The sequence below is a fragment of the Pseudorca crassidens genome, chromosome 8, assembly GCF_039906515.1.
Source record: "Pseudorca crassidens isolate mPseCra1 chromosome 8, mPseCra1.hap1, whole genome shotgun sequence".
Classification (NCBI taxonomy): domain Eukaryota; kingdom Metazoa; phylum Chordata; class Mammalia; order Artiodactyla; family Delphinidae; genus Pseudorca; species Pseudorca crassidens.
Genome location: NC_090303.1, coordinates 11,280,287 through 11,301,492, shown reverse-complemented (window position 1 = coordinate 11,301,492; position 21,206 = coordinate 11,280,287). Strand labels below are relative to the sequence as shown.

Sequence of the window (21,206 nt, the reverse complement as noted above, 5' to 3'; positions counted from 1 at the left end):
TCTTCCCAACAGAGGTCACCTCCCGGGCCTCCTGGCAGCCTGTGACTTCCAGGTCACAGGGCCGGAGTCTGGAGCAGTAGGGAGAGGACCTGGTTTGCCCAATGAAGTCACTGTCTCAACTGGACAGCTACATGTAAAAGAATGAAATTAGAACACTCTTTAACACCATACACAGAAATAAACTCAAAATGGATTAAAACCTAAATGTAAGGCCAGACACTATAAAACTCTTAGAGGAAAACATAGGCAGAACACTCTATGACATAAATCACAGCAAGATCCTTTTTGACCCACCTCCTAGAGAAATGGAAATAAAAACAAAATAAACAAATGGGACCTAATGAAACTTAAAGGCTTTTACACAGCAAAGGAAACCATAAACAAGACGAAAAGACAACCCTCAGAATAGGAGAAAATATTTGCAAATGAAGCAACTGACAAAGGATTAATCTCCAAAATTTACAAGCAGCTCATGCAGCTCAATAACAAAAAAACAAACAACCCAATCCAAAAATGGGCAGAAGACCTAAACAGACATTTCTCTAAAGAAGATATACAGATTGCCAACAAACACATGAAAGGATGCTCAACATCACTAATCATTAGAGAAATGCAAATCAAAACTACAGTGAGATATCATCTCACACCGGTCAGAATGGCCATCATCAAAAAATCTAGAAACAATAAATGCTGGAGAGGGTGTGGAGAAAAGGGAACACGCTTGCACTGCTGGTGGAAATGTGAATTGATACAGCCACTATGGAGAACAGTATGGAGGTTCCTTAAAAAACTACAAATAGAACTACCATATGACCCAGCAATCCCACTACTGGGCATATACCCTGAGAAAACCATAATTCAAAAAGAGTCATGTACCAAAATGTTCATCGCAGCTCTATTTACAATAGCCAGGACATGGAAGCAACCTAAACGTCCATCAACAGATGAATGGATAAAGAAGATGTGGCACATATATACAATGGAATATTACTCAGCCATAAAAAGAAACGAAATTGAGTTATTTGTAGTGAGGTGGATGGACCTAGAGTCTGTCATACAGAGTGAAGTCAGAAAGAGAAAAACAAATACCGTATGCTAACACATATATATGGAATCTAAAGAAAAAAAAATGGTCGTGAAGAACCTAGGGGCAAGATGGGAATAAGGACGCAGACCTACTAGAGAATGGACTCGAGGATACGGGGAGGGAGAAGGGTAAGCTGTGACAAAGTGAGGGAGTGGCATGGACATACATACACTACCAAACGTAAAATAGATAGCTAGTGGGAAGCAGCCGCATAGCACAGGGAGATCAGCTCAGTGCTTTGTGACCACCTAGAGGGGTGGGATAGGGAGGATGGGAGGGAGGGAGATGCAAGAGGGAAGAGATATGGGGACATATGTATATGTATAACTGATTCACTTTGTTATAAAGCAGAAACTAACACACCATTGTAAAGCAATTATACTCCAATAAAGATGTTAAAAAACAAAAATAAAATAAAAGCATTACCAAAGTCAATGCCGCATAATTCACTCCCAGCAGGTCGTCCCTAAAGCACCTGCACATACAATCAGATATTGAGGCACAAACACTTGGTCAAGTTAAACAAACCACTGAATACAGGAACGTGTAAGAAGCACTTCTAGAAAACCGAATGCAGCAGAGAGCTACCTTTTCCTTCTTGGCGATCTCCATCCTGGCTCTGTCATCCAGCATTTGTACCGCAGCCCGCCTGGGGGAGCTGGAACCCCTCAGTGTTCCCCAACGGGCTTCCAAGGCAGAAATATCCCCAGGCTTCTCCCAACCAAGGGTCACGGCCGGCCCGAGTGTCTGGTAGAATATGGTCCACCTTCTGGCTGGCTTCTGGCTTGAGGTTCAATCACAGAGTTTCCTCCTTTTCATTGTTCTCCAGCAAGCCTGCCAGCCTTCTCTTCTGGGTCCTAGTCGGGACCCTTCCCCACTGAGGCCTTGTCAGGCCAGGTATCATCGGGGCAGGGCCATTGCCGGGCTCCAGAGCTGGTCAGCACTGGTCAGCTTTCTCTCCGGGCTGTGCTGAGCTGTGACGGCGTGGTGTCCTCTAGACAGACTCAGCAGAAAAGGTCTTCTTTCCTCCTGTGGCTGGGGGACAGCTTTTGAGTAATTAAGCTGTAGGCGACTGTTCTTTTCTCACACCCCAACCTGCTTCCCTGAGGCTCAGTCACGGCCCAACACTTCCTGCTCTGACCAGGTATGGAGTGGGGAATTCTCCTGCCAGGGCTTTCTGCGCTCCTGCGAGGGCCCACGCTGCCATGGCAACCAGGAACAGGCCTCTGCGCTCACACCCTCCAGCCTCTGCAGGGCTGACCATCCTGTCATTAGAGCTGCCATGCAGAAAACTGGGGCTGATGGCAAAAGGCCTCCATCCCCATCACCATAGCGACAGCCCAATCACCTTATCACCGCAGACTTTGCCACCTGTCCAGTTCCCAGGGCAGGGTCACAGGGTCTTCCAAATTCATGTCCTAAGGAGGAGAGGCCCCCTTGAGTCTGGGAACCAGAGGAGAGGGAGCAGGTGGCTTAGCCAGTGGCATTGCCACACGTGCCCAGGCCACCCTCAAGCTTTGGTCACTGCCTTCCCTGACTACCATCTGGAAACATGAGCTCTGCTGGGATCCAGCAGAGGGAGAGGGAAGGAGTGGCCGGTGAGATCTCTCCAAATGGGTACGCTGAAATATTTTTAAACCAATGTCGTATTGATGGTCATCTGGGCAGTTTCCGTTTTCCCCTGTTATAAATCTCGGCCTTTTACCAGGGTCAACACGTGCATGTGTTTCTTCTGGATGCTTCCTAGAGGCTGAATTGCTAGGTCCAATGCTGGGCACATTTTATGATTGTGCAGACAGGACTACATTGGCCCCTTCAAATGGCTTCACCAATTAATCCTTCCAGCATCATTAGGAGTTTGACTCCATGCTGGCCAGTCCTTGAGATGATGAATCTTTATAACTTTTGCTTATCTGTCGTCTCATTATCATTTGAATTGCAAAGTGCTGGACACCTTTTCATATGTTTATAGTTATTTGTATTCCTTTTTCTAAGGATGATTTGTTTATATTACTTAACTGTTTTGTTATTGAATTGTCTTCTACTTTTCAATTTGTATAAACTATTTTTATATTCCATCCATAATACCTATTAATCCTTTTCTTGTTGAATATGCTGTATTACCTATTGCTAAACATATGGCTTGATCAATGGTGTCTTTTAACACAGAGAAGTATTTCTTTTTTATGAATTTGGCTTTCTTTCTTTTTTTGAAGCTCGTGTCTTGTTAAGAAAAGCATTTCTGGGGGCTTCCCTGGTGGCACAGTGGTTGGGAGCCTGCCTGCCAATGCAGGGGACACGGGTTCGAGCCCTAGTCCTGGAGGATCCCACAGGCTGCGGAGCAACTAAGCCCGTGCACCACAACTACTGAGCCTGCACGCCACAACTACTGAAGGCCGCGTGCCTAGAGCCCGTGCTCCGCAACAAGAGAAGCCACTGCAATGAGAAGCCCGCGCACTGCCAATGAAGAGTAGCCCCCACTCGCTGCAACTAGAGAAAGCCCATGCGCAGCAACTAAGACCCAATGCAGCCAAAAATAACTTTTAAAAATATTTTTTTAAAAAAGAAAAGCATTTCCCATCCAAAATTAGAAAAATGTTCTCCCACATTTCCTTGTAATATTTTCCCAATATTTAAAAAATGTTCAGCGCCTCAGCCCCTCTGGAATTCGCTTGTGTATAGTATGAGGTAGGAGTCTAACATTTGTTGGCTACCTTTCCCCACTGATTTGTATTGATAACTGCACCACAGTTCATGCTCCACTGTTGCATTTCTCTGTTGTGAGGGAACGGCTCTGCTCTGGTCACCTTGCAGGTGTCCTCAAAGGCCACCAGGCCAAGTCTGGGACCACAGCTAATCTGAGCCTGTCAGAACACTTTGTGATACTCCAGGAACCGAGGTTGGACTTGTGAGGAGCTGCTCTGAGGCCACCACCCACTCTCTTCCACATCTGCCCAGGAGGCATCAGGAGGGTTTCCCCTCATCTCTGGTTCCGAGATACGAGGTTTTCTGTCCCTGCCCCCAGGGTGTAGTTGCCATCTAGAATGGGCTCCCAGCCAGAGGTGATGCCTTGGGGTGACTTGAGGCGCAGGCATCCAGCTCTCTTTGGTTGGGTGTCATCCTTTCTGGTGCATGGGACAAAGATGGGAAGTGGCACATTTGGGTGTTTTTTCTTTCTTTCCTTCCTTCCTTCCTTTTCTCTTTCTTCTCTTTCTTTCTCTCTCTCTCTTCCTTTTCATTTTGCTGCCTGTGTCAGCAACAGACTGTCTAAATGTAAAAGTGGCTCTTGGTACTCTGCCTGCCTTGGCCTCAGCTCTGTCTATGAGCTGGATGTCTCTCTGTCCGTTCCTGTAGATACCACATTCTTTCAGTTGGCACTTTTCAGTTTTTTGATATCTGGTGGGAAGGGATCCCTTCCTTTTATTTTCCTACAAAATTTTCTTTACCATAAGGCTTTTATCTTTCATATAAATCTTAGAATCTACTCTTCCCATTTCACTAAAATAATGCTGTTGATAATTTCATTGGAAAGGCATTGAATTTGTGGATTTGGGGATCCATTTTAGAGAACAGACATCTTTATAATGCCAAGTCTTCTCATTCAGAAATGTAGCCAGTTGCCCTGTTTGTTGAAGTCTTCTTTTATGCCCTTCAGGTGAGCTTCATTATTTTTCTCTTATAGATCGTATATATTTCTTATTAGATTTATTCCTAAAGAAAGAAAATATATTTATATGGAGGAGAAATTGTCATTATAATTATACTGATTGAAACGTTTATGATTCACAAAGTACTTTTGTATTCATTCTGTCATTTGATCAGACAGTCTTGGGGCAGTAGGCAGGGGTGGTATTATTTTTACCACTTTCAAATGAGTTCACTGAGACTGGGGATGTTGAAGGATTGGGCTGCAAAGGCTCACCATCCCCCAAGGACAGGGGCCAAGGCAGTCCTCATGCAGAAGTCCCAGGCCCTGCTGCATAGCCCTGTGGCCTCCCTGGCCACAGATGACTGGAATGTCACCTGATCCAAGGGCAGCCACACTGCACACAGGTCAGAGCCTTGGGAGTGACCTCACAGGAGACATTTACCCAACAGGGACTACTTGGAACAACAGGTGATTTCACGGGGGCCTCAAAGTGGCAGAATCGCTGAACATTCAAGTCTCCACAGGAAAGTCCTGCATCTTCCTCCCTAGGGTGAGGCAGAGGATGGTACATTCCTGGGGGAAGTATCTGTGGTGCAGGAAGGAGGAGCGTCTTCAGGGCTCCCCTTGCTTCCTCCCCGCCCCCCCCCCCACCCGCCCCTGCAGCTCCAGGACCTTGTGCTTCAGGCCCTCACTCTGCTAAGCCCCCATCACCCCGCCTCTCCCCAATTTAAACCTGCCTACCCCGGTTAGCCTCTCACTTTTTGCCATTCTCCTCCTGCCCTCTTTGTGTCATTCTAGTGAAGCTCATATAAACATATGTATTTCATCTTCTATGTTTAAGCAGAAGTTTGTACCAATACTGTTTGGGGTTCGCTGACCTTTTTAACCTGGGCAAATCCCATTGCTTCTCCCAAGTGTCAAACACGAAGTCCTGGGCTTTGCTCTAATTGGACGGCCTACGCTGCTGGTGGGGGGAGAAGGTCTGCATTGATTGGCTGAGACGTGGGTCAGGTGCCCATCTGTAGACCAATCTCTGAGGCAATAGGGATGGGATTGTGTTGATTGGCTCAGACTTCCTGGCACCCATGTGGAAACGGGGATTGTGGGGATGGAGGGGGCTGGGGAGGGGGCTCTATCGCTTGCACTTTCAGATTCTTAGTCGTGACTTTTCCTTTATGATGACTCCCGTCCTTGCTTTCTGCTCTCAGAGGTCCTGGGGACCAGGCTGCTGTGAGGCCCAGACTCCTCTTTCATGGTGGCCGGCTCTGCCTCTTTCCCAGGGCCTCTGCCTGCCCCCCTTCCCCCCTTCCTATTCTGCAGACGTTCTCCCACTTTCTGTGCAGGGCAGCACCACAGGAGTAAGGGCGCCTCAGGTCAAGTCACCTGCCTAAGTGACCATGTATCCAGAGTGGGCTACACATCCATCCCTAGATCCGGAGCAGGGGAGGGGTGCCTGGTGGTACAAATACAGCTCCTGGGAAGCCCCTGCAGGAGAGGCAGTTCTGAGGGTGCCTGTCCCTCTATTTCAGGGAGCTCCCAGCTGCCTCCTGTCTTCCTTGGCTGTGATCTCTTCCTGCCCACTGCCTCCAGGTAAACCTTATAGTATACCCGGTCCTCTCCTGCTCTGTCATCTTCTGTTCCCTCTCTGCTGGTGGCAGAGCCATGTCTGTGCCTGTCTTCCCTGTGGCCTGGAGAACGGAGTGGGAGCACAGGACACGTGGGTAAGCAGTGGTGGTAGTCAGCAGCCTTCCTGGGGGCTGGGTCTGCTAGTAGACCCCAGTTGATGGCATCAAGTCCATGCTCCTTAGACTTGGTGAACTACTAAGAAAGTGTAGGGGAGGAATAATTTTCCTCTGCCCTCTTTGGCTCTCCAGCTGGGCCTAGGAACTAAACTGACATTAACACGAGAAAGGCATACAGGTTTTATTTAAATTTTTACCTGTACAGAGGCGCCTTCACGAGAGAATGAAAATCCAAAGAAGTGACCAGAGAAAAAGCTTTTATACTTTTATAAAAAAACAATAGTGACGTGCTCTCAACTCCTTTGGAGGCCTGACCACATTGGTGGCCCCTTTCAGGGCCCCTTTCCTGGGAAGGCTGTGGAGGCTGGTGTTAGGCTTAGAGTGAAAACAGCCCTACTGCCCTGGCCTTGACTGGCCGGACAAGGGGGTATGGGGACCGAGGCCACTGAATGGCTGGTTTCCCCCCTGGGCTGGGCCTCCTGGAGTATGCCCCTCAGCCAGCTTTTATCCAGCTCCCTAGAGGGTTCCACTGTGCAGCTAAATTGAGTGCCTTCCGAGAGCTGAGCAAAGCCTCAAAGGTGGGTGGCTGCCTGCCTTGCCCAGTGGGGGCGAACTTAGAGAGCCTCAGCCATTTGTCATGGGCAGCCTTGTTCCAGTTCTGTCTGCAGGGCCCAGCAAATGAGGGGGGTCAGGACTCCAGAGAAATATGCCATCCCCACAAGTGTGGATGCTGCATGCATGACGTCAGCACCCTGCCCTACAATCTTTTCTATCCCCATAATTGCAGACTTACAGGACAGCTGCAAGAATGGTACAGTGAAACTCCTGGATACCCTTCATCCTGACTCTTTAAATTTACCGTATTTGCTTTACCCTCCATATGTATCATAGATCTGAACCCTTTAAGAGCATGTTTCAGACAGGCTGTCCTTTTACCCGAGTAGTTGTGTGTATTTCCTAAAAACAAAGAATTCACTTACATAACCACAACGCCATGAGCAAATCAAGAAATTAAAACAGATACAATACTAATCTGCAATCTATAGACCTTCCTCAGATTTCAGCCTACCATCAAATCTCCACTTCCCACAGCCTGCAGGACACCTGTAACCCACCATGACCTCTCCTCCTTTTTTTCAAGAACGGTAACAATACACGTAATCATCATTGTTGTTAGTTGTTAAACAGCTACTATGACTACAGCTTGGAACGTAATGTCTTATCATTCCCAGCAACATGCTTATGGAAAGGGTATTTGTCCAGTTTTATAGATGAAAGAGAGAAAGAGACTCAGAGGAGTTAATGGTTTGTTCACTTTTGTGGTTTTGTGGTTTGTAGAAGTGCTGGGACTGAATCCAAGTTGGGTGGCAGCTGGGGTGTTGGAGTGGAAGGTGGGTCTTGCTATTCAGTAAGATGGATGAGCTTGGGGAGCTGGTAACCACATAGGCCAAGCGAGGCTTTCTGGGGTGATGGAGGACAAGCAAGGCCAGAGAGGAGGGAGAGCGCTGCTAGAGCTGTGAAAGTTTGTTACGTGTTTTGGTGTTGACGTGTGCCTCTTAGGAGCAATTTCCTTAACCTGAATCTCAGTTTCCATGTCTGTAAGGTGGTAATAATATTTTCCTCTGTTTTTGTGAGGATTAAATGAGGACGCATATGGAAAGTGCTTGGTGTAAGGGAAACTTCGAGACAATTACTATTACGTGTCACGTGAATACATTTAAATCTATTCCAACCCAACACTGTCCTCCTGATTCCTCCTTTTGTACGACTTTTAGTGGCAAAGGAAAAGGGACTTTGAGAACTGTCTTCAAAAATGGCTCTCACCCGCCCCCTATAGGTCAACCATGTCAGCGCAGTCAGGATGGGGCTGCACAGCTCTCCACCATCCCGTGACACAGGCCTGGCGTTGGCCAAAGTCTGTTCTTAACGTTTAGTACCAACATGGAGGGGATGTGGGAAAGCTCTGTTCACCCTCTGCACTTGGAAATAGCCAGGGAAGAGGGTCGGTGAGGAAGGTACTGAGTGAAAGCAGGTGGTGGAAACTTCCTTCAGCCACAGGAATATTTAGAGCAATGGTTCTCTAAGCCACTGTTCCCCAGGGTGCATTTGGCAATGTCCAGAGACATTTTTGTATTTTTATTTATTTGTCTGTTTGTTTATTTTTGGCCACACGGATGCAGGATCTTAGTTCCCGACCAGGGATCAAACCCGTGCCCCCTGCAGTGGAAGCTCAAGAGTCTTAACCACTGCACAGCCAAGGAAGTCCCACCAGAGACTTTTCTTTTTTTTTTTTTTTTCAGTACGCAGGCCTCTCACTGCCGCGGCCTCTCCCGTTGCGGAGCACAGGTTCCGCACGCGCAGGCTCAGCGGCCATGGCTCACGGGCCCAGCCGCTCCGCGGCATGTGGGATCTTCCCGGACCGGGGCACGAACCCGTGTCCCCTGCATCGGCAGGCGGACTCTCAACCACTGCGCCACCAGGGAAGCCCCAGAGACATTTTTGGTTGCCAAATGGCCGGTGGGGTGTCACCAGCATCTAGTGGGTAAAAGGCCTGAGATGTTGCCTGCAATGCATGGACAGCCGCCAACAACAAAGAATTATCCAATCCGAAATATCAACAGTGACAAGGTTGAGACACCCTGATTTAGGGTAATGTTTAGAGTGATGCCGTTGGTTTTTCAAATACTACCATCTCTTTCCCATCATTTCAGATCTGGCTGCTTCTAGCTTCTAGCATGATAGTTGTGTAACCCTTCTGCCAACTTCCAAACACCAAGGCTCTTTCACCTCTGTCCTGCAAGATGCTTTCGGATAACATACCATTTAACAAACAAGAAGCATGAAAGATGTACTACCCTTAGGGAACTGAGCCTCATTCATCCCCATCCATTGAAAAAGCACTATTCCAACATCTCAAGCAAAGTAAGTTTTTCCAAGTCACAGTAAGCCAAGCTGCTCCCTCAGTTTGGAGATGAATTTCTGCCCCTTTTGAGGTGAAGTGGCTCTGCTACTCTGTGAGGTCAGCAGTTTGGCTCCCAAATCAGTGGTTAGACATCTGGTTTCCCAGGTGGTGGGCAGGCCCAGGAGCCCTCACCCCTGCGGGCTTGTGCTGAAGGGACCTGTGTGACCAGGGACTTGCTCCCAGGCAGGCAGGAGGAAGGCGTGGGAATGGCAAGAGAGGACTCAATCATCTGAAAATGAGAGGCATGCCTTCACCTCCCGGCAGGTCCCTGCCTTTCTTCACTCAGAAAGGAGATATGATTCACAAAACACTTTCCAGGGACAGCAGTTCGCCCATAAATCAAAGTCCCTTGTGTGGGGTTTACAAAGCCCTAGCGTGTGGGTGGGACTCTGGGTCTCACCGTTCGGAGGGAGGACAGCGCCGGGGGACACAGGCGACCCTACAGGGCTCAGAACGGACCGGGAGGAAGCGAAGGGCCCCTGGGAGAACTCAGGACGGCCAGGGAGAAAAGGACAGGCCCTCACAGAGAGAAGGACAGCGGGGGAAGGCTAAAGACTTACGAGCAGCGAGCCGGCCGGCCTACGAAAGCCCGAAGGGCGGGGACCGACCTCATGCGCACGCGCAGCTCTCTGCCCCGCCCCCTCGCCCGTGCTTCCGGCTGCTCCTTTCTGCATCCGGGGCACGAAAACCCTTCGGTAGGCCTCTGATCGGAGCCGGAAGTGGACCCAGAGCCAGGCGGAGGAAGCCGGCGGCCGACCCGTCAGCAACCTGTGGTGGTCTCGAGGGGCGGTGCCGAGCTGCTCCCTGCGAGCCGATCCCGCGGCCAGGCGGGTAGCCGGCCCGAGGGCGCGGCGCCATGAGGCTGTACAGCCTCAGCGTCCTGTACAAAGGCGATGCCAAGGCGGTGCTCCTCAAAGCCGCGTACGACGTGTCCTCCTTCAGCTTCTTCCAGAGGTCCAGGTAGGCGGGCCCAGGCGGGCGGTGCCCGGCCGGGGAGGCCCGGGGTCGGGGTTGGAGACGGCCCCGGAATCGGGGAAGGGCCGTGGCTCGGCCTCCCGCAGTGGAGCCGGCGGTGGCCTCTTCCTCGGCCTGCGGACTGTGCCTCTGAAGATTCATGTTTTTTTGATCGCAAAAAGCCTTATCCCATCGTAGAACGTAATGCTGTAATCAGGGTTTTTCCAAATTTCTGTCGTATAAAAATTATTAGGGGGCTTTGAAAAAGTGCAGATTCCCCAGGTTCACGTCCAGTGGAGGCCCAGCGATCTATATTTTAAACCAGCAACGCCCACTTAGTGATGCTGACCTAGGAAGTTCACGTGCCACTCCTTAAGAGCCACGTTTGTATTATCTGGTGGGGCTTTCCAGCAATTCCGTATGAGAGATATTGGTATACTGTCGTATTTTATGGGTGAAGTCACTGAGGTCCCAAGAGATGGATGGCAAACCAGCCAGGACCCCAACGCAAATCGTACGCTCTTTATGGTTGGGCTTTAGTGGTACAGAAGGGTTCTACGGTGAAGATTTGGAAGGAAGCGTGGGATTTGTAGCGCTTACAAGCTTTTGAACGTTCGTGAGGCACTTTAATGCAATCAGGTGTGTGTTAGAATTACCACAGACACTTCCAGCCTGTTCGTGGGAGGGATGGGGGTGACTCAGGCACAAAAGGAGAAGGACCCTACAGAGTCTGGGTCTGTGGTCATCCAGTCTCCGGGTCTGGGGGAATCTGCAGTCTGGATTCTGTTTTCGCTGCTTCAGTGCGGCTGTTTTGTTCTTAATGAGAGTGGCTTACTGGCAGGATCTCAGACAATTCCTCTTGTTATTTTGTTGAAACTTTCTGCTTCTTTCTGGGTCCTTCTTGGCACTTGGTAGCTTTCTTTATCATGACCTCTAGTCTCTGTTCTGTGTCCCTTCTTTTCTGTGATCGAACTTTGGGAGCTAACTTGGCTAATTCTGATTCTTTCACTTTTTCTTGTTCCCCTCCGCACGTATACTGAAGATTCTCAGAGATTTCACTGTAGGACTTTCACCTCACTGGTTTGCGATACCAGACCAGTTTCAGATGATTAACACAACTGCAATACTGTAGGGACAGCTCTACCAGTGCCTCTTAAAACAACACGTAGTCCAGCCGAGCTCACCGTTTTTCTCATAAGTCCTCTTCTCTTCCATCCTGCCTGTCTCAGGATTATCAGAGCCCAAGCCTCAACCCTTCGAAGGGTTTTCCAGCTTTTCTGGCCCTTGTAGGCAGACTTTCACAATGAATGCAGTTCTTCATTTGTCTAATTATAGTCCTGCTCTAAGCTCTGTCTCTTTTTAGCTTTACTGCAAGGACTTCCTTATTTTCAGAGTTTTCTCTAAGGGATCATCTTGATCCTATCACCCTCTCAAAATAATAATAACAAGTAATACTGTGCGCCAGACATCGTGCTAAGTGCTCATCTAATCATCGCAGTAAATCTCGATTTGTAGATGAAGCCTGGTGCAGTAAGTACCTTGCCCCGGAGGTCATACGTCTCCTAAGTGGTGGAGCTGGGATCCCAGCCAGGGAAGTCCCCTCCCGAGTCCTCACTCGTCTGTGTGGCTCTCCGTGCGGTTTCAGAAGTATCCACATCTGCTGGGGCTAACTGTGGATTCCCCAAGTCACGGCCCTGTGCTGATGGCCCTTTACATGGCATTCCCAGTCAGAGGCTTCTTGTTAACTCCGCTTCCTCCAGCTGGACCGTCGTCACTTGGGACCCTTCCTTTCTGGCCACATCGCTCAGTGGGGCCCGTGAGCCGCCTCCTCCCTCTCAGCCTCTGTGCGAGCCATTTTCCGTTTCCTTGTCTTGTCTGAGCTCTTGCCCTGCCTTCCTTCCAGAGTGCCCCGGGCTCATAGGGTGGATTTGCCCCAGCAGAGCGGAGGCCTCGTTCTCTGCCAGAGCCAGCAGTCACTGCGGACATGTCGCATTGCCGGGGTCAGCCAGTGGCAGCGGCCATAACTGACTGTGCATCCGCTGAACAGTTGTTGCCACTTACGTTATTCTGTCACAGATTTTACTTGTCCCCGCTTCTCAGAAGTCAGTGGAGCCTTGAAAACAGGAGCTGGCTTTTGCTTCTCCGCTGTGCCCCAAATCATACACTGACCAAAATGTTAAATTAAGTATAACCTGTAGAAAGTTCCCTGGAAGTCTGGAAGTGGTTTGTTTGAGCGAGCTAGGTAGCAAGCAGATGTGGTTTGAATGGTCTCGGTGATTTCTAATTACCTGTATTTGTGATCATTGACAGGGTGTTTATTATTTCGTCCTAAGGTTGGGAGGGAAAGGAACGAAACCAAGAAGCAGTGTCTCCTTAGTGTATACGCTCAGAGGTCCCTTTCCACTGTGTTGGGGACAAGGTGGCAGGAACAGGTAATATGTGTTGTGTTTCTTAGCGTTCAGGAATTCATGACCTTCACAAGTCAGCTGATTGTGGAGCGCTCCTCGAAAGGCAGCAGAGCTTCTGTCAAGGAACAAGGTAAGAGGACCTGCTACCTTGTGAGTGTGTGCTGGCCTGGCTGCCCCACCTCAGGCAGCTCGGAGCTCGATCAGCAGGAGTGGTTGCCGCGTGATGAAGCGGGCTACCAGGACCCCACTGCTCTGCTAGCTGCTCTCTTCCCTCCTCCTCGTTTTCCTGTTACGCAAAATTCTATGCCCACTGTTGGTGTCGAAGTTGCCTGGTTAAAATCACCCCCAAAAGCTTGGACTCGCTTAAGATTGGGGTCCGCCTCTCGGAGCAGTAAGTGGCCTTCCTGCTGTGTCCTCTTTCCCCTCTGGAGTTGTAGACATCTCAGGAAAGGACGTCCACCCAGCCCTGTGGAGGTAATACTGTATTCTGTGCTGCTTAGATTTTTGCCCAGGAATCTGGAAACTCATTATTTTTTCCTCTTGACCTTAGTTTTTTCTTCTTCATGATTCAGGTTTCCTTTAAAATTTTTTTAGACATTTATTTTAGAGGCATTTGGTGAGCTGTGTCATCTCTGAATCCTTTTAAAGTGACAAAAATTAATTTCAGGGATTGTGACTGTTTTGCAGAAGCCCTTGTATAGACTGTACCTTTTGATAATTTGATGACTTCAGCACATGCTTGAGACCCCAGCCAGCTGTGGCTAATTTTTTTCTGGATGGGCTTTGTCTCTTCCTCCCATCCTGCCCTGTCCCCGCCAAGGCCCACCAACAGAGTGGAGCAGGCTAGGTTGCTGTAATGAGGAAGGCTGAGGCCCTGACAGGTGATTTCAAAGAAAGTGGAGGCTGCTTGGCTTGGCCAAGGTTCCATCAGCTTGGGAGCAGAGCACAGCAGAGCCCCAGAGGGCTGCAGCTTCCCAAGATACAGCCGAGCCTGACCTAGAGCTCAAGGACGTGACTTGGACATGCACCTGGGGCCCTGTTGCCTGGGATGTTTCTGCACCACTGGTGCTCCTTTAGACCCTGGCTTTGCACGCTGGGCCTTGGGGCATTCACTCACCCTGCAGCAGGTGTTGGGCCGCGCTGCCGTCAGAACTACACGTGCTGTCCTATGTGCAGGGCCTGACCATAAACCTCACTTAGAGCCGCTTCGTTGGCCCAGGAGGCAGGAGCCCAGCACTGTAACACTCTGACTGGTTTTGGTGGTGAGAAAGTCTAAAGCCCTCACGTCACCCTCTGTGTGTCTGGCCTCTTGTCTCCCTAGAATATCTGTGCCATGTCTACGTGAGAAACGACAGTCTGGCGGGAGTGGTCATTGCTGACAGTGAATACCCATCCCGGGTGGCGTTTACCTTGCTGGAGAAGGTGTGTCTGCAGCTCGGCTGGACTGTACTTGGACAGACGAGTGTGGACTGGGGCCGGGAGTGACGACAGGGCCCAAGGCGGAAGGGGCGAAATAGTGTGTCCAAAATCAACCTGTTCTCAGTTTTTCTCTTCACCCTAAACCAAGAGAGAGTCTGGGAGCCTTCCCAGTCCCGTCCGTCCCACCCCACCGTACCCCCTGCCCCTGCCGATTTCTGCTTCTCACCCTACTAGTGTCCCTGGTGCTGCCTTGACTCTTCTTGTTGGCCACAGAGTCACAGCAACTCTCCTTCCGGGAGGGGGCCCTCGCGTCAGCTCTGGCTGTGCTTTTGCCCCCATCACTCCTCTTGCTGGCTCTCTTCCTGCCTCTGCCCTCAAAGTCATGACTTTCATTTCTTTCTGAAGAAAGAAATGCGTGCTCTGCCCCGTGACCCACGTCCCCTCCTCCCCTCTTCTGCTCCGACAGGCTCGTAGTGCACACACTGGGCCCCTCCCCACCTCTGTGCCTCTGCTGCAGGAGTCCCCCTGCTGGCCCATCGTGCAGTTACAGCAGCTTCTTGCCCCGTGTGGGGCTAGCGCCGCCACGTTCTTCAGTGTGTTTGTGTGGTGCTAATGATAAACTCCTCAAAGGCCCTGGCCTCACATCCCCCAAAACAGTCGTACACTTATAAGCACATGAAATCTGGCGGCTGCTTAAACTCAAGGGACCTAATTACCTTTCTGAAGAATTGTTTTGGAAAATTAGAGGGCCAATATCCTTTGTTCTGGAAATTCGTAACCTGATAAAAGTGGAGATCTGTAGTTTGAAATTCTGATACTTCTGTCATTCACCAGATGAGGCTCATGTGAGGCTGGGCATCCTCGGTGTTTAAGTCCCAGAATACTGAGGAAGGAGGAACTGGAGCTTAGATTTTCCCCTTGCCATTAGCCATCCTCCTCTACCCTCCTCCCTGGGTCCTCTCTTTCGGATGAGCACAGCAGAAGGGAGGGCGTGTTGCTGAGCTCCTCTGTCCTGCAGGTACTGGACGAATTCTCCAAGCAGGTCGACAGGATAGACTGGCCAGTTGGATCCCCCGATACCATCCAGTATGCAGGCCTGGACGGTCACCTCAGTAGATACCAGGTAGGGTGTAAAGACTGTGTGCCAAAGCTGCGCGGAACAGAAGAGCCGGTGGCCCTGGTGGCTGTGGCTCTGGGTGATGTGGATGTTGATGTCCTTTTGAAAAACGCAGGGACCCACATTAAGACCTGGAACCCGAGCTCCTAGGCAAGCTTTTGCTTCTCTATCATGTGGTTAAACAGCCTGTGGTTTTTAACTTCTGAAAGTGTGTCCAGCTCACTTGGTTTTGAGCCCCGTTTTCCAGGTGGCCACTCCAGTCCTGACATGGTTTTTATTTTTGGGTCTTTCCTAGAACCCCCGAGAAGCTGACCCCATGACTAAAGTGCAGGCTGAACTAGATGAGACCAAAATCATCCTGGTAAGTAAGTAGGAGAGCAAGTCCCCAAACCGAGGGGCAGAAAGATTTGCCGGTAGTCAAGCCCGCGCGGCCGACACTTGCTTTAGTTGTAGTCGAAGCACTTTTCTGAAAGTGGTGTTTGCCCACCTGTCCCCGTGCATCAGAGGCCTCAAAGCCAGACTCACTCAGACAACCCTAGCAGGATCCCTCCCGCACCCCGTCTTGGTTAACGGCACCCGTTGTGTGAGGGACCCAGCATATTCCCGTCCGCGCTCCCTGTCTGGGTAGTTACTGGGTTCGGGGGATCTGAGTTCTGTGGTCCTGCCTCTGCAGTGCCTGTCTTAGCTTGAGCCACTGCCCAGCAGGCGCCTCCCTTTCAGGGTCTGGGTCTCGGCACAGACTGAGGCTCACCCGCTCTGACTAAATGCAGGCCCGGCGTTGTCAGAATCAGGCCTGTTTTAGAAGAGCGGGAACCCTGCATTTTTAGCTGAAATATCCTGGTTTGTAATTGCTTCAACATTTTGTTAAAACTCTGAGCTACCTTTGGCCCTCAATCAGCACTGGCTTTGATTCTTGGGGCCTCTGCCTCTGACTGGTCCCCTGGCTTCCTGCCTCCCTCCAGTCTGTCCACTACACAGTAGCTGTTGATCTGTCACTCTTCTGCCTGAAGTCCTTGGCAGCTCCCAAGTCAGCTCCAGGATAAAGTGCAGGCTCCCTGACATGGTCCCGCACCCCGGGCCCTCCCTCCCTTTCCTGTCTGCCTCCTGCACGGGCGCCCTGCACTCAGGCCACCAGGGTACTCGGAGGCTGTACAGGCCCTTTCCGAATGTCGCTGCATTGTCATTGCACGTTTACGTGAATCCTGACCCGTGTGCGAGCTCCCAGGACTGGGAGCTTATCCTGAGCTTTACGCCCCTGCTCACAGAACAACGCCCGGCTTCGGCTTAGGGCGAGGGCTTAGCCCGCGCCGGCAAGTAATGGACACCTAAGTAGATGGATATAAAACCCAGGAAAGGGGACTTCCCTGGCCGTCCAGTGGTTAGGGCTCCGCGCTTCCACTGCGGGGACACAGGTTCGATCCCTGGTCAGGAAACTAAGATCCCACAAGCTGCGCAGCACAGCCCCCCGAAAATTAAAATAAAACCCAGAAAAGGTGGCCAGACAAATCCTACCCCAAATATAAAACTCCTACCAATGCTGGCTCAGCTTTCATGCACAGGTCTGGGGCAGGACCCAGCAGGCTGTGTTCTATAAAGAGCATCCCAGGGGCTCCAAGCCTAGGTCTTCTAAACCATGCTTTGGATAATGTTTGGGGGCTTTGGAATGAAAGTTAGATGTGACAGTTTTCAGGCACTTCTCTGTCTTTTGTGACATGTTTCTGCATGTTTCCTAACCGAGCCCTGTCTCTGCCTTCTGCTGCTTCAGAACCTGCGCACGTGAGCACCACAGAGCCGGGGGACACATGCTCCCCGTTTTTCCTTCTCTCTCCACTGCACAGAGCAGATGGGTCCTGGACACCCAGCCCATTCTGGCTGCAGTGATAAAATCTGGATTACTGGTTATGCTACCTTTTATCCCATTCATGTCTTGAGCCAGTTAACTTTTTATGGTGGAAATCAGAGTTGCTCGGCTGTGTGTAGAGATAAAGGACATTTTTGCTCACTCCTCATTCTGTGCCGTTTCACATGTGCAAAGCTAGGTTCGTGCCACTTGTTCTGAAGAGGCCTCTGAGGGCCTTGCGGCTGCCCTAGCAATGGCCGTCTGGGGTGGGAGTGAGTCGGCCACTTCCTGATGGTCCTGGCAGTGGGGCTGGGGGCTCTTCTGAGGGCCTCCATCCCTTCACCCGTTCAGAAAGGGTCTGTCTGTACTGCCTAAGTGCAGAAGTGCTCTCGCAGAATTGACAGTAATGCGATTTAGACACAGTTCCCCTGGGGGAACAGGAAGCGTTCTGTGCAGTAGGAATGTGTGTGTATAAATACAGGCGTAGGTGATCCCTCCTGGAGTGTGGCTGGCTGAGCCTGTGCTGTGGAGGATTTGGGGGAAGTGCTTTATGTCCCAGTTAGAACCTTCTAGGTTCTCCAGGAAGGTCACTAGGTCCTGTTTCCTCCACAGGTCTGGGACACTGTGTCTTGATGCAGTGGCCCAGATATGGCGGAGGGGCCCAAAGGAAGTGCTTTCTTGTGACTGAGCTTCTCGAGGGGGCTGGCGTCTACTCACTTTGTGAACAGAGCAAAGTGTTCTTTTCCGTTTTTCTTCTTGTCCAGCACAACACCATGGAGTCTTTGTTAGAGCGAGGCGAGAAGCTAGATGACCTGGTGTCCAAATCCGAAGTGCTGGGAATACAGTCTAAAGCCTTCTATAAAACGGTGAGTGCGGCCCGGCTCCCGAGCACCCCTTCTGCAGAGCAGTGCTCACCACTAAACAAGTCTTCCTTGGAACGTTCAGTAACGTGGCCGGTCAGTAGCGGCAGGTTCACTGGGGCGCTGTGGGAGCCTAGGTGAGCTGGGGCCTTGCCCCGCCCTGCCTCCAGGCTCCCCCCTCCCCAGGCCGGAAGGGTGGGCCCCGCATCCCTGCTGCCTGCCGAGGAGCAGCAGTGTGCCGCCTTCCAGAGAGTTCCTTATGTTCCTAGTTAGCTTCCCTTCAGCCAAAGGATTTCAGTTTGAACAGCGGGGCGCTGCGTTTACTTGGTCCATCCACACACACGTTTGCTCTCACGTGTGCCTTGAAGGGCGATGCCAGTGGGGCTAGGGGGCATCTGCGAACAGGAGGTGAGAGGGAAGGTAACGGAGGCCCCACAAACGAAGTGTGAACCTCTCTGTTCTCTGAGGACATCCTCAGTAAGAAGCACCCCTGTGGGTTAAGACAGCTTTACGGGGAGATGGGGCCGGAGCAGAGGAAGAGACTCAGCCAACCCGACTTAACGTTCCTGTTCTTTGTACTTGGCTTGACAACAGGAAGTTTACTTCCTTACTGATAGCGTTAACGGAAGGCGGACAAAATAACTTCAGGGGTATGAACTGCTCCTGGACAGCTTCGCTCCAGGCGTCGCGGACGGGCCGGTTCTCTCTCTCTCTCCTTGCGATTCCCGGAGCCCCCGGTAAAGCCGCCCAACCCCCACGGAGCCCCCAGTGCTACGTGTGCCGAGGTCCACCTCTTCAGCTCTTCTTTGTCTCTTTCCAGGCCCGGAAGCAAAACTCGTGCTGTGCGATCATGTGACAGCGGCCGGCAGAGGCCCCTGCGCTGGCACGCCACCGTCACTCACATCGGAACTGCAGCCCCCAGGGAGCAGACCCACCGTGGAACGACCCGAGTGGGACAGACTCAACTTTGGCTTTGGAGCTCGTGGGAGGAACCGAAGGGTGGAAGGGACCTGGGGGTGGGGAACGTTCAGATTCACATGTCTAGTAATTTGAGGCCCCCTAAACGTGTATTTTGGGGCCGAATGAAACCATAAAGCTCAGTGACTCCTGTAGATGCTGCAGGGCTCGTTTCTAACCCCCTGGGAAGGACGTGTGCAAGGCCCACGGCGGGGTCAGAGCCGGCTCTTTGTTGATCGTCAGTACACCTTTGGGTTTTATCTGTACGCTAGCTGTGTTAACAGTCCAGTGAGTGGGGTGCCCTGACTACAGGGCTGGGGTGGGACAGACAGCCACTGCGGGCGCAGTGGGCGTGGGGGGCGCCGATGGGGGCTCGGGCCAGCGTGTCCATGTCGGGAGGAGACAGCCACTGGGCTTCACAAGTTCTGAGACCTTGTTTGCGCTCCTGCTGAGGCTGACTTTCTGCAGTGCCCGTCCAGCGAGCTCCAAAGAGATGCCTTGGAAGTTCGGGAGGGGCGCCTGCCCGGACTTGCGGTCTGGCTTTGAACATCTGGATCATAGCAGGGTGTGCTGTAGGCTCTCATGAACAGGTTTCACTTGCCTTTCTGGTGACAAGACTGTCCTGACAATCACCTGGGACTTAACACACGTCTTAGCAAGTGACCTTTACTGTGGCCACCACTACCAGGCACCAAGAGAAGGTGCCAGCCAGCCCGGGGGCTCCCAGCACCCCACTTACGGCCTGCGCCTTCCACACTCCAGCCCAGCCCCCTGCAGAAGCACCGCTGAGCCCGCACCCTCCCCCCCCCCACCCCAGCCGCACGAGGCCCACGGCTCTGAGGCCCAACCCTGGAAACAGACACGCAGAGCAGCCCAGGCAGTGGCCCGGGGGCCTCTGGGCCCTTCTCAGCCTCTCTGGTCCCTCGGGCCCTACTGCCATGTTCCAGACTGCCTCCTGGGGCCCTGCTGCACTTCTTGAGGACACAAGCTCGGGATGCCCCTGCGGGACTCAGTCTCCGCGGAAGCCCGTGCTGGGGTGGTGTCAACCAGTGTGGTCTCGTCCCTGGGTGTCCATCCCTGCGCACTCTGTTCTTGCCCTAACTGGGAGGTCCCACTGCCCTGACGGGCAGTGCCAGCGGCCGCGAGTTCCCTTGCTTGGGCCAGAAGGTGGGATCCGCGTGGCTTCCGAGGACCCCACCCGAAGAGATTCACCTGCCAGCTGCCCTTTTTCTCTAAAAGCAGCCTGCCCGTGTGAGTCCTGCTGCCGCGGATGCCCCTGAAAGGCGCAGACCCAGCCTGCTCGCTGGCGCCTGAGGTGGCCGTGAGCTCCCCTTAGGAATGATTTGAGCTTTGTCTGACTCTCCTCCCACTTCGGAGGATACTGGGGAGGAACTGGGGGTGGGGCTGGCCGAGACCCCGCATCCGGCATTTCCCCAGCTCCTCTTGTATTCTAATGTTAAATCGTTTGGCAAAGTGTATTTTAATAAGTGCCGCCTACCTTTTTCTCTCTGTGTTCTGTCTGAAAGGTTCCTATCTGGATAAAGTTGACTTTTGAAATTCCAAAATAGTCCTGTGCTTTGTTGGAGCCCCAGGGACCCCTTTCCGCGGGAGCCCTGCCTCTCCGCGCCGTGCGCCTGCAGAGCGTGGGGTCCCCCGTCTCCTGGGGCAGTTCCTGTGGGGGGAGACAGCATCTCCCTTAACCCCCCACCCCCGCTCCCCTCCCCACCAGGCCCAAGCGGTCATCTCCCCTCAGACTTTTCTAGCAGGAAGTGGGTGACGGAGCCGCAGAGCAGAGAGAAGCCCTGCTCTGAACCCTGTGACCTGGTCCTCACTACGCCTGGGAGGCTGCCGCACAGCCACAGGGCCGGGGCCACACAGATGGGAACCCCTCCAGCGCGTGCTGTCTTTGCTGGGGTGTGGGAGCTCCCTGTGCTCCAGGCATCCTTGCAGGCCTGGGACTCTCATCCTCGTTTAGGGGACATCCTCGGCAGCTGGCCATCAGACGGTCTGCAAACACTTCTCAGTCTGTCTCTTCGCTGGCCTGGGGCCTGTTTTCAGCCTTACTTCTGACCATCGCAATAGGGAGCAGCGTGGGCATTCCCGGCTTTTCGTGCCCAGAGGACCCGCCAGGGCAGGGTTTTTACCCATGGTGCAGGGAGCTATGCCCAAAGCACGTGCTTTTTAAAATGACAAGTGAAAGGCCCTCTCACT

At 51.9% G+C, this 21,206-nt stretch overlaps 2 protein-coding genes across 5 annotated transcripts in view; one reads left to right on the top strand and one right to left on the bottom strand.

Annotated features, from left to right (window-relative positions):
* GCK (glucokinase) overlaps positions 1–10,145 on the bottom strand; it is a 55,478-nt gene extending 45,333 nt beyond the window's left edge. For all 3 annotated transcript variants that reach the window (XM_067745796.1, XM_067745798.1, XM_067745799.1), the window contains exon 1: positions 10,001–10,145. In XM_067745796.1, the coding sequence (XP_067601897.1) occupies positions 10,001–10,114 (114 nt within the window). In that variant the 5' untranslated portion in view covers positions 10,115–10,145. The remainder of the gene's footprint in view (positions 1–10,000) is intronic.
* A 112-nt stretch (positions 10,146–10,257) lies between these two features.
* On the top strand, positions 10,258–20,560 carry YKT6 (YKT6 v-SNARE homolog). Of its 2 annotated transcripts, none has more exons than XM_067745804.1 (7): positions 10,258–10,400; positions 12,850–12,932; positions 14,124–14,224; positions 15,240–15,344; positions 15,634–15,699; positions 17,943–18,044; positions 18,859–20,560. In XM_067745804.1, exons 1-7 carry the CDS (start codon positions 10,297–10,299, stop codon positions 18,892–18,894), a joined length of 597 nt encoding a protein of 198 aa, XP_067601905.1. In that variant the 5' UTR covers positions 10,258–10,296; the 3' UTR covers positions 18,895–20,560. The 2 variants fall into 2 exon arrangements, with proteins under 2 accessions (XP_067601905.1, XP_067601906.1); XM_067745805.1 differs by lacking the exon at positions 10,258–10,400 and adding an exon at positions 10,509–11,033.
* The last annotated feature ends 646 nt before the right edge of the window (positions 20,561–21,206 follow it).